At 32.1% G+C, this 16,041-nt stretch overlaps 1 protein-coding gene and 1 long non-coding RNA gene across 2 annotated transcripts in view; both read left to right on the plus strand.

The window, feature by feature from the left end:
* The window catches only part of LOC107632781, a gene marked incomplete in the record, with an annotated part of 4,267 nt that extends 976 nt beyond the window's left edge, over positions 1 to 3,291 (plus strand). The window contains 5 exon segments of the mRNA XM_016336438.2: positions 1 to 113; positions 1,408 to 1,488; positions 1,853 to 2,025; positions 2,153 to 2,249; positions 2,771 to 3,291. Of these exon segments, the coding sequence (XP_016191924.2) occupies positions 1 to 113; positions 1,408 to 1,488; positions 1,853 to 2,025; positions 2,153 to 2,249; positions 2,771 to 2,884 (578 nt within the window).
* LOC107632776 lies at positions 9,475 to 13,477 on the plus strand. The gene is made up of 3 exons (XR_001618709.2): positions 9,475 to 10,103; positions 10,191 to 10,352; positions 13,257 to 13,477. It is a non-coding gene; the product is annotated as an uncharacterized LOC107632776 (long non-coding RNA).

Below are 16,041 nucleotides of genomic sequence, written 5' to 3' on the forward strand. Positions count from 1 at the left end.
ATTACAAAGAAGCCGCTAGGATTCGAGACTCACTCAAGCTGTTTGAGGAGGAGGAGCCTGTTTTGCGTTTAAGGAGATTGCTCAAGGAAGCCATTGCTGATGAGAGATTCAAGGTCTTTATTCTTATTTTTATTCTTTCAAGCATTTCATTTATTGTGCCTAACTAACTTTTCAAACTAAGCTAGTTAACTACTCTTCAAGCTGTACATGTATTCACGGTTAGTTGCTAACTGACTAACCACTAGGGAGGAAAATAACTAACTTCCTGTGTGAAGCTAACTAACTGAACTGACAAGAGGTTTTGGGGGGCATTCTGTTATGTGATTTCGATAGGTGAAGCTCTCAGGTAACAATTGGTCTTGGAGTGGAGTACTTGACTATAGGATCATTGTTTCGGTTGGTTAAATTTCTTGTTCAACTGGAAAATGTTTAAATAGGAAGCTTGCCCATTTCATATTTTGAATTAGAACATTAATGGGATATAACTGCATATCAATGTTTCGACATACATTCTGAGACTGAGACTGAGAGACAGAGATTGGGAGATAGAGACTGAAAAACAGACTAAATTAAGTCTCTGTACTGTGTTTGATATAAAATGTACTGGATTGAGTTATGTCTAACTATCATATTTGGCTTAAGATAAATATAAAGATTGAGGGGTAGATTTAGAATTTGAAAAATTAAATGAGAGCCTTTTTTTTTAAAAATATTATTAAAGTTTAGTCTCCATTTTCAAAAATTTCGGTCCCCTCTGTTCCCCACTTTCTGGAGGTACTGAAGGGACTGAACTTTTGTGTCTGGGACTGAAGTTTTAGTTCAAGTCTCTAACTACCAAATATAATACTGAGTCCTAGTTTCCCAGTCTCAGTTCCAGTCTATGGAAATAAACACTACCTAATAGTTTCTCGTTGTTTTGGTTTGATTTACTGTTGGTATAATTAGTTGTATACTATTACTGATCATGGGCTGCACATTATTATTAGAGTTCAGCTTTTTAAGTAGTATGGTATATGAGTAGGCTTGATAATCTTGCAGAAGAAAGCTTGATTGCATGCATGTATGCTTGAGTTCTGCTTGGTTATTCCATGAATACTGTCGGCTCCATGTGTTTTCAAAATCAGTAACTATTTGTTATAAAGCCAGCCAGTAAGCAAACAAAAGTTCAAGCAGTTATGCTTCTATGCTCAAGCTGATAGTAGCTCACTAGCACCATCTGACTTGAAATTAAATTGTCCTATTCTTCTCAAGTTGAATTTTCGTTCAAAGTTTGTTGGACTGAGATTGGTACCCTTATCCTTCATCTTCTATTGTGAATTGACAAAACTTGGCCTCTTTCCAGTGTTTGTGCTGTTACACATATTTTCTTAAAAATATGCATTCTGATGTACTCTCCCTTTTTCACAGGATGCAGCGAAATACCGTGATGAACTAAAAAGCATTGCCCCACATTCACTTTTAAAATGTTCAAGTGATGCTACAACATTGGTATGACCGCTACATTCAGTTAAATACTAATCTCATATTTTAAATTATTCGATCTTGACGTAATCTTATATCTAAACTGAATTAAATGTGACTTCCCTTTTTAAAACAGTGTTTAGATTCGATTGCCTTGATTAAACTATTAGTTTAATATAATTTCAAACATGGAAATGTCGATTCAGCTCTTGCCAAAATGTTCCAAATTTCTTTTTCTTTTTCTTTTTCTTCTTCTTTTCTTCTCTTGTAGAAACTGTTAAACTTGTCATTTCTGGGAGTAAATGCCTTTAGCGCTTTATCTAATCTGGGACATCACATGCTAGGACACAAGGGAATTCTGAACTCTTGACATATATTTCAACTTATTCAGGGAATCAGGGTTCAAGTTAGGAGTGTATATATAGAGGGAAGAAGTCAACCTTCGAAGGGGCTATACTTCTTTGCATATAGAATAAGAATCTCCAATAACTCGGACCAACCTGTTCAACTTCTTAGAAGGCATTGGATTATAACAGATGGTAATGGGAAAATGGAAAATGTCTGGTGAGCTTATTATCTTTTCCTTTTCTATTTTGTTGTATTATGCTTTCTAGGTGTTTCTTTTTCCTTTTGAATCCATGGTGTTTCCAGTTCAACATAACTTCTATGCTTTGTTTTTTAAATATCACAGGGGGAGTGGTGTTGTAGGTGAACAGCCAACAATACTTCCCGGGACTAGTTTTGAATACTCTTCAGCATGTCCATTGAACACACCAAATGGTAGAATGGTAAGAGATGCTTTTCTTTCAATTTTATTTATTTCATTATTTTGGGCAATTCTTTGTTCTCTAATGATGCAATAACTAGTAACTACCACTCTTTAATAACAAGGGTCAAAATGATTAATGATATAAAAATACTTTTTACTAATATCACTATTTGAAGTTTCATAATGACAATCAATTTGGAATATCTATAATTTTATAGAAACACTATCATTTAGAAATTGAGGAAGTAGTAGTAATATAACCACAGTCCACAACGAAGGATAGAAGCATAAAATTTCTACCCTTTACTTTATTTATATATTCCTGGAAAAATATTAATCATTTTGCTTCAATAAAATAAATTGTCTACTCGAAGTATATACATGACAGTTTTTCTGCTAATTCCCCATTGTTATAGTTGTTTATTTGATTCAAGATTGATTCTGAATTTCAAGCATTTGCATATATGCCTTCGCATCAGTCCCACATAATAAAACCATATTATACCTTAAATCTTGTCATTTTGGATTTTTATAATGCAGGAAGGTGACTTTGAGATGATACATATTGATAAAGTAGGCTCAAGATCGTTTAACGTGGCCATTGCCCCTTTTTCTCTGTCACTCCTTGGAGATGATGAAGGCAATTCTGTTTGAGACAGAATTGCAATACCACTTTCTGAGGTTTTTGTGTCGAATTAGCAGCCGAAATGTGATCAAGGATTGAAAGCAGTCAGAATTCATATTTGCATTATTATTTAAGTGTAAATTTTTGCCACTGTTGCGAAACGACGATCAACAAATATTTTTCCATGCATATGTACATAATGATGTGAAGAATTTGGGGATTTATACTATAGATAGTTCAAAGTTCCAACTCTGCTATTTCCAATCACTATTTCATTTCATCTCAATGTATGCAGAGGGCGGCGAAATTACACTATATTTTGTGTTTTTTGTTGACCGAGGTTTGCATTTTTCTTCTCGACAGTTATTTGAAGTGGTTGTAATGAAAATGGAGAAAAGCAAACAATGTTATCACCTTTTGAGGGATCATCTCACTATATGGATATGTTTTGGATGTCAGCAACCATGGGACAATATCTTTCCACTTTCAGCATCGTATCTGCTCGCCAGGAGTGGACAATTTCTGATCGATAGTGTGTGTATGTTGGGAAGGTAATAAGACTTATAGCACAGAGAAATATTGAGTGTGAAAGACTATTTTTTAGGGTTAATGATCAAATTGGTCCCCGAAAGATTGTACGATCGTCATTTTTGTCCCCAAAACATATTTTTAATCAAATTAGTCCTCGAAAGATTTGACATCAATCACGTTTGTCCTTCCGTTTATGGGCTCACAGCTTCCGTTAACGGGGAGTACACGTGGACCGTTAAGTGACAGGTATATTAACAGATGTGTACCCAGTTGGAAGCTTGTAAGATATGTTCACCTATTATGTCAAAATAGTCCCTATTCCCATTTTATAAATCGTAATCCCCAAATTGAATGGAAACGTTAATCCATCTTGAGGAGTGGTGTTGCAGTGGTGCAAAGACATCACCCAGGTTTTAGAAGCCATGATGTGTAACGACCCAATTTTCAGTATGTTTAGATCATACCGGAAACTGAGCGCTACTAACTTGTCCTCCTAATTATTACCTATTATTTATTACTAGCGGCTCAACAGGCACTAACGTGCCTGTTCAGCCGCCTTTCTATTGTTTTTAAGAAATTAATTTTATTTCTTTATTAATATATCATTCACTCTTTAAATTTATTAGATAAGTATTTTTTTTATTTTAATGTTGATGTGACTTTAAATATAATACTCTGTATAATTAATAATTTAAAAATTAAAAAATAATATTATCCCATGTGAAGTAATTTAGAAAAGAAAAAAATGAATTTAACAAAATATTAGACTTTTTCAATTCATCATTGATATGTATAGACATATTTAAAAAAAATAAAGAATACATATAAGATGAAAAAATTAGTTCTTTCTTAGTAAGAGAAAAAGATAGAACACTATTTTTGTACGTAAAATATTGGGGACAAATTAAAAAGGTAAAAGAGTGATGAAAATATTAATTGGGTAAGTAAATTAAAGAGAAAAAAATATAGGTGGAAGTTATACATGAATGTAGTAACTGCAATAAAACTAAATGAAATTTGTAACCATGGATGTTATGAAAATTGAAATCGATGGTATTGAAGGTAAAAAAATAATGGCAGCAAGAGAAATATAACAAAGTGTATTGAGAAGTAAAAAAAAGCAGTAGAATGGATGAAATTATAAAAAAAAATATATTTTTTATGATTACAAAAAAAAATTCTAATAGAATAATTAGAATGAAGGCTGGTCAGACCATCAAAGTATAGTACTTACAGACATACTCAAAACAACACTATACAAACAAAGACTAACATAAAATTAAACAAAACATAATTTAAATGAATACCTCAATATAATAAGATCTATACAAAAAACTATTTATCACCACTGGTTAAACACTTGTTGGTTTCTAATTATTCTTTTTCTCATTTCATATGTGGCCACGAAAAATAAACTTTTTGATATCATCTTTACCTAGTTTAAGATGTCACAAAAACTTATTTAAATAATTATTCCGTACAGAGAAGAGTTCATAAGATAAAGGAGAATTAGAAAAAAATAAAAAAATAAAAAAGAGAGATTGTGAGAATAAAAAATTGAATAGAAGTTATGCGTAAATTTTTGTAACTGTTAGTGAAATTTGTCAGTGAAATAAGTAACCGTAAAATATTTTTGAATTTTTTTAGTAGGGTTAAAATAAGAAATAGAAAATTGGACACCAAACTACCATGTATTGGCATTATATATTGTTATAGATATACAATTGAATATACAAATATTTTAATATTGAATACCTCCCCTATTTTTAACACTTATTTGTAATCATTCTTAATCTTTCTCTAAATAATTAAATAAATATACAGGATTCTTACCTATATTTGGATCATTCAGTCTATTACTTGGACCAACTTCACTATTGTTATTAGTACCTGAATATTTAAAAAATTTGTTATTAGCATGAAAATATATTGTAAAAGATAATTCATATTAAATGATATACTAACGGCAAAAATTTATTAATGGGATGTATAACTTAACTGGCACGCCGCCTTCTGGCGAAGTATTGCTGCCTTTGTTTTTCGCTCATGTTTTATCTTCGTCGCCACGCATAGTCTTGCCAAGTCGGTCGACCACTTCCATTAGTATCCTATCAACGGTAATTAATCAAAACAAACATATAAACATAGTTTCACACTTTTATTTAATGACAAAAAATAAATTATATTAGATGAAGTAAGAAAGATGCATGAAAAGATGAATGAGAAATGAAAGAAGTTTTTCTAGTAATAGCAACTTAAAGTGAGAGAGAATAAGGGAAGAAAGAGATAATTATTATAGAAGAATATGTGTTGTTAACGGTGGAAGTTTTTTATTTAAAATAACCGACGCATGCATGTACGGAGAACTTCTATCATTAAGGGTAATATTGGAACATAAAGTTGGACACCAAAAACTCTGTTTTGGCATTATATATTGTTATAGATGAGCCTAATTCGTTGTTAAAAACGTAGTTATTCTGCGAGGTACTTTTTCTTTTGAATGTGTTTGGGTTAATAGACGGATTCATTCATAATCAATTCACAACTGAAAACAGATAAAACAGTTATAAACAACCACACATAAATACATTTCAAGCACTTGATAACATTTCGTGAAACAACCTTTATTAGAGTATAGACTTTTAGTTAGAACACCCCTAGATATAGCTAGATAATAACTATATACATATATATACATACAACATCCCAGGCCCTGACCTGTACAAGAAGTCCCTAAGCTGGCACCCAGGCTAGCCTAGAATCTATACTCACCTAGTCCCTCTAAACTACCAAAGTGAGGGAAAGTACGTTCTAGGTCTTCAAAACTCGAGTCAGGTCAAATGTCATCAAAAGATGGGACATCATCTACTACTCCTCTGCACAATCAAACATTGCCATATGACGTTCCTCTGGTATCTCATCAAGTAGCCACTTAACAGGAGTCTCGTACACAGGATTTAAGTAAAAGTTTGCATACAAACGGGGTGTAGACGTTGGCTGGTCTCACAGTAAATATATATAAACAGGTAACAGAGCACTCTAGACTTAGAAGACTACCTACAACAGAGTCCTTTTTGCAGAACGATCATCAACGAACTACGGAAGGGTACTCTTGCTCCTATCTGAGGGGGAAAGGAGAGAGAAGGGGTAAGAACTAGGGAGTTCCTAGTAGGGTCGGGGTTATTAGTTACGTTCATTAATTCCGTGTTGTTTGGCAAACGAATAACAGAATATAGAGAAACAGTTAATAGAAGATAGATAAATAGAGGAAGTAGAGAAAATAGAAAACAGAACACAAACAGAAGAATACAAGAAAATAGAACACAGACACAGAGAATAAAAAACAAGCAAAGAAAGCATACATTCATACAATAATCATAATAGAGAAAATGCACAACCAAGTATGATGCATGTCTGTCCCAAGTATAGGTTCATTAAGTCTATACTGAAACAGTTTAACTTTTCATATAATACCTAACCTTAGTCGCAACTCAAGGACTAACTATGTTGCCTTAGTTCGTTTACTAATCTCTGTCTGTTTTTCTGTTATTAAAACTTTACAGACTTTTTCTTTGATTTTTATCTCTTCTTTAACTTTTTATCTTTCCTTTATCTTTGCCTCACTAATATGTTTTTACCACTTCGTAAGTGTTTTATGAATGTGATTATGAGATTCCGAGCTTAAAGTTGTCTTTCTAAAAGTTTTACGAAAAAATGCTTTTTTCGCATTATTTTATTATTTTTATTAAAATATTATTTTTAATTAAATATTATTATTTAATATTTTATTATTATTTATTATTTTATCATTAAATTTTTGAAAATTACCCCACTCTAACTTTTAACCTTTAAAATTCAATTTTTACCACCCGTAACTTTTAATATTTCTACTTTAACCACCCTAACTTTCAGAAATTACCAAGTAACTCCTCAAACACCAAAATAATTACAAAATTGCTCTTTTTAAGATCTAAATGGTGTTCTTCAATTTTCTTCACCACACTCAAAGTTTTCTTCGTGTTCTTCGTAAATTCTTCAGATTCTTTCTCTTTTTTCATCTGTTTTTCAGTCTTTTCAGCAACCGATTTTTACCATAATTCATAATAAAATTGAAGCCACCAAAGCCCCTTGTTTCCCACTTAATTTCAACACAAATTCAACCCTAATTTAAGGGTTAGGATTCGTTTTTCCAGCAGCCATGAAGAACATAAATTCAAAGTTGAATATCATCAAATTTCATCAAAATTTCAACAAAATTTCACCAAGAATAACTCATATAAGCAATCAATTTCAAGCATAACCAAACCATATCATAATCACACATCTCAAACACAACTAATCAAGATTAATTTCATCAAACCCTACCTTGATTTGCTGCTCCAAATCCGGTTACTCGTTGAAGTGTTCTTAAAGCACTTTTTCCTCCTAAAACACATCAAGAACAACTTTGAATCCAAAAAACCTCAACTGAACAAACCTTAATCAACATGTTAGGAAGGGATTTCTCATCTTAAACGAGTTTGGAATTGAATATTCTTGGCTCACGAGTCAAGCTAAGCAAGAGATCTAAGGAAGAACATCAAGAAAACACATGTTTAAGCATGTTTCCTTGAAAACCGATCTGAAGAGGGAGGGAGACAGCCATCTCACCTTATTTCCAACCTTGATATGTTATATGGTTATGTAGAGGATGAAGAGAGGATCATTTTGGTGAAATCGGAGTTTTGATATGAGTTTTAGTTCAGAAGAAATCAAGCTTTGAAGATTAAGTGTTCATAGAAGTTTCTCTCTTTTCTCTCTTTTTATTTTCAGCCAAAATGATGAAATGAGACAGCCTTGGAGGTCTTGGGGATGTAGGGTGAGTTGTGATTGGTTGGCTTGGAGGTGGGTTAAAATAATATTAAAATATCTCAGGTGTATAACTACTAAAACTAGATGTATCGGAACACTTGTAAAAACATCTCTAAAAATTATTTCTGAGCTACTAGCATAAATGACACTAGTAGCATATTTATTATGAGAATATAATATGTATGATGAGACCTTAGCATTGCTAAAATCATCAGGGAGTGTTGGTGTTAAGCTACACCAGTAAACTGTGAACCCGGTTAAATCGATTTCCTATTTTCAACTAAAACTGACCAGGTAAAACTATAATATCATTCAATAAGCTTTTAATACTAATATAATGATAATATTATACTATTATCTCTCTTCTCTCATGAATTGAGTCCGGTTCGTCAAACTGAGACTATTTAAGAAAATCAGAATCAAAACTCCTACCCGATACGGTTTAAAAACTAGGTTCTTCGTGATTGCGTTATCGAGCTTGCCCCAAAAGAGGTCCTAGCTTAAAGATGACATAATGACAATGAAGATTGAGATACTTGATGATATAGCAGAGGTTCTCCCCTTACTGATCTTCTGGAGAAATCCATGTCTTCAGAAAAGATCTCACGTACTCGAAAAACGGGGTTGTTACATTCTACCCTCTTAAAAAAAAATTTTACCCTCAAAATTTCAAGCACATGCAAGAAATCTATCTTCAAGAGGTCTATTTCCTTCAATCCATCCTGATGAAGAGATCGGTCCATTCCATGCAGCACCCAAATCTCACATAGTCAAAACCATAGAGATCATAATAGATATGAAGATAGCTGTGCCTCGCATCGATTCGTCGTTCAGAACTCGATTAAACCATGCCTGTTCACAGTCATTGAGGTCTTGTTTGCACCAAACAATTGTAACATCCCGCATTTTTGAAAATCTAATTATGAATAAATTGTGATTTTATTTTATTAAGTTTAAACTTTATAATTTTAAAAATTACTCTGTGATTAATATATTTACTTTATGATTTAAATTAAAAATAATTATTTGAGCTCGTTAATAGATTGATAGATAAAATCTCATGCATTTTAAAAGTAATCTTTATAGCATTATATTTGAATTCTAAATTGTTATCCTATCATGAATATTTTGTAAAATTGTTATATTACTTGTATATATTTTTCCCTAATTTATCAAATCAAAATCTAATTTAATTTAAGATCACAAATTTCCTAATTGATACCCTAATTTTACAAAACGCACACTACATACGTTCAGAGAAAAGGAAGGAAACAGTGAAGAGAGAAAGGGGAGCTCGAAGGGGGAAGAAGAGAGATCGAGAGGGGGAGATGGAGAAGTCAGGATTCGGGGAGTAAGGGAATAGGAGGAAGATGCTGGGATGATCAAGAAGGCTTCGACTTCGTCATCCTCGTGCATCCGTCACTGCTACCATCATCGATCAGAGCTGCTGCGCGTGGAGAGCAGGGGAGACGACGTTGCTATCTCTGTTTGGGATAGCCGCCGCCGTTCAAGTCACTACAGGAGGAGAACGCCACCGTGTGAAGCGAGGTGATGAGCGAAGTAGAACGCGTACAGGAAGAAGGAGAACACGACGACTAGGAGGAGGCAGCGCCGCTGCCGTTGCTACTAGGGTTTGTCTTTGGAATTCCTAGTCGCCGCTGTCGTTGCGGGTGAGTCAATTCTGTCCTAGCTATTAGAGTTACCATTTCTGAACCATTGTCGCTTTGAAATGATCCTGTCTCGGCCTCTAATATTCCTAATTATACTGTATTCGTTGGAATCGCCACAATTGGAGCTCATCGCTAGAGAAGACAAACTGTTGCGCCATCTTCTTCATTTTGACTCTGAACCTCCATTCATAATCCTGTAATGTTTCCACTCTTGTTCTATTTAGAATTTTGTTTCTCTGCTATATTCTTATTTTAATTACGGTAGCCGATACCTTTGTTTTAGTGTTGCTGTGTTCTGCTGGAGCTGTCAAAATTGTTGTTGTTGGAGTGTGATCATGGTTGATGCTGCTGCCGCGTCCCAATAATGTTGGAATTGTTGCTGCTGCTATGAATTCAAAAAGAACAGGTTTATCGTGGTTAATTCCTTCCGGTTTAGCTAATCGAGGTAGGGGGTTTAAATGATTTCAATTTAAGAATGCCTACAAGGTTTATTGAATAACTGCAAATAGATTTAATAGCTGTGAGTAATTGATTGATTATGTGAATATTGAATTGTGGCTGAAATTGTGATTGAAATGGTTAAGATTGTGATTTAGAATTGTTGATTAGTGATATTGATTGATTATGTGGATTGGGAATTGTTTGATGACTAATTGTTGAGAATTTCTGAATTTTAATGGGTAATGTTGGATTTGTTGTTGCTGAGCTGTTATTTGGTATATTGTAATGTTAATGAACTTGGTTGGTGGTTGATTTGGAATTGGTTTTGAGGGGTATTGAAGGGTTGGATTTTGAATACAAAATGGTTTACTGAAAATCAGGTTCTCTTGAAATTAAACAGCAACTTTGAAAGTGAATCAGTGGCTCTATAATGACTGAAATGATGAGAATTTAAATGTTAAGTAAATTATATTAAGTGTGATTGTTGAGATTTAATTTTGAAGGTTTCATATTAACTGGAACATTAGTTATGATTTTTTAAAGTTAAGTCGTGAATCTGATTTTCTGCACTAATTTAAATGAAATTAGAAATTTTGAAAATCTATAACTAATTCTATGATGATCGGATTTGCGTGGGACTAAGTCTGGATTAATATTGGGAATATAGGGAGTTGGACTGGTGAATTTGAGACTTTTTCATTAAGTTTATGATTTATGGTAAATTTTTGAATTATGGATGTCAAATCTGGTTTTTCTGCAGAACGTTTAACACAGCAGCAACTTGATTCCTCTATTGGAAATTCTGCAGTTTGAATTTTGAAATGGAACTAATTTTAAATAAAACTTTATTCCTATTATTTTAATACCGTAAAATTTCAGAACAATTGAACTTGTAGTTTTAAAGATATGAAGTTTTGAAGTATGATGCATTATGCAGAAAATGCCAGATTCTGTTTTCTTAATTTAGTAACTTTGAGAGTTTATAACTTTTGATCTTGGATAGATATTGAGATGCAACCAATTGGAGGTGAAAATTAAGTATGTTTAGCATATGTGATTTAAAGTTCAGGGTTTTCCATATTTTAATAAGTGAGTTATGGGACCAGGAAGAGGTTGTGTTTAATGATTTGTAAAACAGAATTCTGCAGAGAATTATCTACTTTCGAAGCTACGTTACTTCTTCATTAAAAATGGTATGACCCTGAAACTAATTGAGAAAGAAATTTGGATGAGTTATTTTTAATCACATTAATTTTAAAGGTAGTTGGATTTAATTTGGATTTTATATGAAATTTCGAATGTTGTATGCTGCTGCTGTCTTCTGATTTTAAAACACTGCAGAGCAGTCAGGGTTTTGCTTATATTTCCGAAGCTAGAGTCAGCGAAAAATTATGATTTTTGGTTTAATAGAAAGCTTAATGTGAGAAGGTCGCATGGATATCAAGTTTGCGTGATTCGGAATTCATTTGATATTTTAAAAACAAAATGGAAATCAGGCTGCCAAGTTGTGTTGGCAATTATTTTGGATATGGAATTTAAGAAATAGATTTTCTATACTATTATCAAATGTTTTTTGAGAATATATATTGCTGTGGCAACTGCTGAAAGAGGCTGATGAAATGTTGAGAAAGAAGGAACCTGTAAGGGTGGCTAAGTCCTATTTTTAAAGGAGATTATGTTCAAATTTTTATAAAAGTACAAGGACTTAATAAAAATCAATATTTAAGGCTTATTTAATGATAATAACTTCAATGATTCTTTTAAGAAAATATTATTTGGTATACGGAATTGTTGGCAAGGGCGTGGGTCTTGTCCTGCTTGCGTCATTGCAATTAAGAAAGAGAAAGGAAAGAGTAAAGTACTTATTGTATGATTATCTGTTGCTTAATGCAACCCAAGAGATGTTTGTTTGTTGCTTGTGGCAACCCAAGAGATATTATATATATATTTGTTGCTTAATGCAACCCAAGAGATATTATATATATATATTTGTTGCTTAATGCAACCCAAGAGATATTATTTATTTGTTTGTTACTTAATGCAACCCAAGAGATGTTTGTTTATTTGTTTGTTACCTTGAGGCAACCCAAGAGTAATTTTTCGTTCCCAGGAGTATATGTTTCCTGCGAGTAGAAAGCAGAGGCTGTCTCAATAGAGCTGCTAATAATTATATGCGCATTTATTTGAACGGAAAATCGTATCCCGGAAATCGTGAACTCGTGACCGGATAAATGTCGGGAAGGCAGGTGCTAATCGACACATGAGCTCATGGCCTGCACTAGGACTAGACATGCATCATATGCATCTATGTGATATTGTTTGGGTGTGTATATTGTAATTGGTTTGCCTAAGTGAATAATTCTGTTTAACTGCTAGTTGCTATACTTGATGTAATTGCTCTTGATTGTGTTTGAACCTCATTACTTGTGTTTGTAACTGATTGGCTGGATTGTGGTGAAATGGGTGTTGATTGAGTTGTTTGGGCCTAAGGCCGTGACTGGTACGTTTGAGGTCTTGTTTTGTATAAAGTATCTGACTGGTTCAGCATAGACTTAATGAACCTATGCTTGGAGCAGGATGATCATTTATACCGCGTAGGTAACTTCTTTTATGATATGGTCTAGTAAAGTATGAAAAATCAAATTGGTTCAGCATAGACTTAATGAACCTATGCTTGGAACAGGTTGGTCATTTATACAGTCTAGGAAATTTTTAAGAGTTTTATAAAGAAAATATGGTTCTAGGATTTTGAATAATTAACTAATGCTTTTAAAGAAGGTTAATTTTCTTTTAGATATCTCTGAATGAAATTAACTATTTGCGCTTTATTCTTTACTTTCACGGCATTCTCGACCTCTACTGAGAACATGTGGTTTGGTTCTCACCCCCAAATTTTCCACCCTTTTAGTGACACAGGTTTGAAGATGCAATATGAAGCTGCAAGCAATTAGTAGGCTTTCTTTATGGTTTTAATTGCTTTCATAGAGTCCCCTCGCTCTGGTCCTTTGAGGTTTTATTTTAACAGAGGGGTAGGTGTTGTATCTGGATTTATATGACTTCTTATGTATAAGAATTACTATTAATAATACTTATGTAATTGTTCTTATTATTTGCAATGTTTATCCTTGATACATGTCTTTAATAAATAAAAACAAAATTTTCTAGCATTTTCTTAAAACTGAAACGCGAAATCGATACAAAGGCTCAGAAATTAAGTAGTTAATATTGGAAAAGGTCACGTAACGTTCTTTCTAGTAGAAATACCCTGACTTAAGCAAGGTGTTTTGCTGGAAGGGAAGTTACAATATAGTATCAGAGCAGTTCATTCCTGTTAGAGCCTTAGGAATGGACTGACTATGCTTCATTTCATACTCTGAGTGTCTGTCATGCCTTAAGACTTGTCTTGGTGACGAGAGTTTTTGTTTTATATACATGACTGTCTGATGATTAACGCTATTAGTTTACCATTGCATACCTCATGGTATCAAATTTGGCCAACTTAATACTAATGATTTATGTATATGGAACACTAATGGGTTATCATAGACGAAATAGAAATGATAGGTTAATGCGAATTACGAGGTTTTGGGGACGTTAGAAACTAAATTCTAGAGATTAGTTCCGTTTCGACGTATGCTTTTTATTCGTGCTTAGTGTTATCTCTTTCTCTATTAATTGTATTAGAATTTCTAGTTTCTGATCTCTTTCCTGCTAACCTTGTATTATCATTTGTGCACGTCCTTGCTTGACTCTGTATCTGGTTGTTGTTTGAATCTTTTGAAACATTTATCTTTACCTTACAAACTCTATGCTCCTTGCTCTGAATTCGGAATTATTTCGGTGCAGCATACTATTTCTTGAAATTTCCTTCTTGAGTACTTGTTTCAGATTCTCTTCGAGAAAAATTTCAATTTACATCTTTTCTTACTTGATTGTATCCACAACCCTTGCTTAAATTTTGAGGGGATTGTTTTTAATTCAGCCTAGACTTTCTTACATAAACTCTGAAGCTTCTTTATGTAGTTTAATCTTGTTTATCTGTGATATACCACTTATCTTTTATTGATTTATAGAAAATTTTATTTCAAAATTTATTCTTTGAATTGAACCTGATTCTCTTCCAACTTTATTATAATTCTATGGCTATCCTTACCTAATTATGTACTTAAGTAATCCTCCAAGATTTTTAAAGAAAATATTTTACCCTTAGTGCCCAACAAGCTTTAATTTACAAACCATGCATGATTTGTTTTGATTTGAAAATTAAATTGATATAACATATTATTTATACTAAATTTAGTACTTTGAAAAATGTTAGATTTATATATATTCTTTTGAAAAAGATAAACTAATTCCCTCTATTTCAAATTGAAGTTGTTCAAAATTGTTGTACTATTTTCCCTAATGATGTTCATATTGAAACTGTTCGATTCAAAATTTCTTCCTAAGCTTCGAATTAACTCCCTTTATGCTCCATTTCATTGCTTATATATATCCTTGTTTGTTGACGATCTCATGTATTCCTTCAAAACCTTGCGAAATACCATCTTTGTCCAACTGTGAACTTGAGCATTCTTCCAATTTCTCGCATAAACCTTTCGTGCCGTTTGTCTTTCTTTTCTCATATTTCGTATTCCTTATATACGCTAGTTCTTAGGGACGCGATTTGTGCGTGTGGAAAGTGAATTTGGTTAGTATACGAAGTTATAAGGAGTTGTGGAGTTTTGAGACGACGAAAGGAAGTGCTCATGCTTTGTTAAAAGTTCTGAACGAATATTATGCCTATTTGATTTTGGATTTCAAAATTTATCATGAGTTAAGTTATTTTATCAACTCTTGCATTACCTAGTATATTTTCTTCTATGTTTATGTGATATGATTTTCTTGGTATCTTTAAAATATTCAAAAGGGGATGTGAATATAAATCTTTTCTTCATCTTATATCAATTTTCGAGGGCGAAAATTTTTGTAAGTTGGATAGAATGTAACATCCCGCATTTTTGAAAATCTAATTATGAATACATTGTGATTTTATTTTATTAAGTTTAAACTTTATAATTTTAAAAATTATTTTATTAGAAATAATTAAATAGATTCAGAGATAATTTCATTTTAAACTAATTAAGATTCTTAATGTAATTTTATATAATGAAATATTTTGTAGAATTTTAGTAATTGAAAAATAAGAAAGAATTATATAATTTAAATAATTTCTATTATGGATAAATTATGGTTTATTTTATTAGTTTGAGCTTTTTGAGATTAATTTATTAGGAATGATTAAATGGATTTTTATAAATACTTAAAGTTTAAGTAATTTTATTATAATTAGATATTTTGTAAATTGAAATTAAAGTTTCGGGGAGAGAAAAATAATAAAAAATTATATCATTTAATTTGAATAATTGAATATTGAGTTTAAACTACATTTTATAAAAATGTGATTAATATATTTAATCTATGATTTAAATTAAAAATAATTATTTGAGCTCGTTAATAGATTGATAGATAAAATCTCATGCGTTTTAAAAGTAATCTTTATAGCATTATATTTGAATTCTAAATTGTTATCCTATCATGAATATTTTGTAAAATTGTTATATTATTTGTATATATTTTTCCCTAATTTATCAAATCAAAATCTAATTTAATTTAAGATCACAAATTTCCTAATTGATACCCTAATTTCACAA

The sequence above is a fragment of the Arachis ipaensis genome, chromosome B01 (genome assembly GCF_000816755.2).
Source record: "Arachis ipaensis cultivar K30076 chromosome B01, Araip1.1, whole genome shotgun sequence".
NCBI classification, from domain to species: domain Eukaryota; kingdom Viridiplantae; phylum Streptophyta; class Magnoliopsida; order Fabales; family Fabaceae; genus Arachis; species Arachis ipaensis.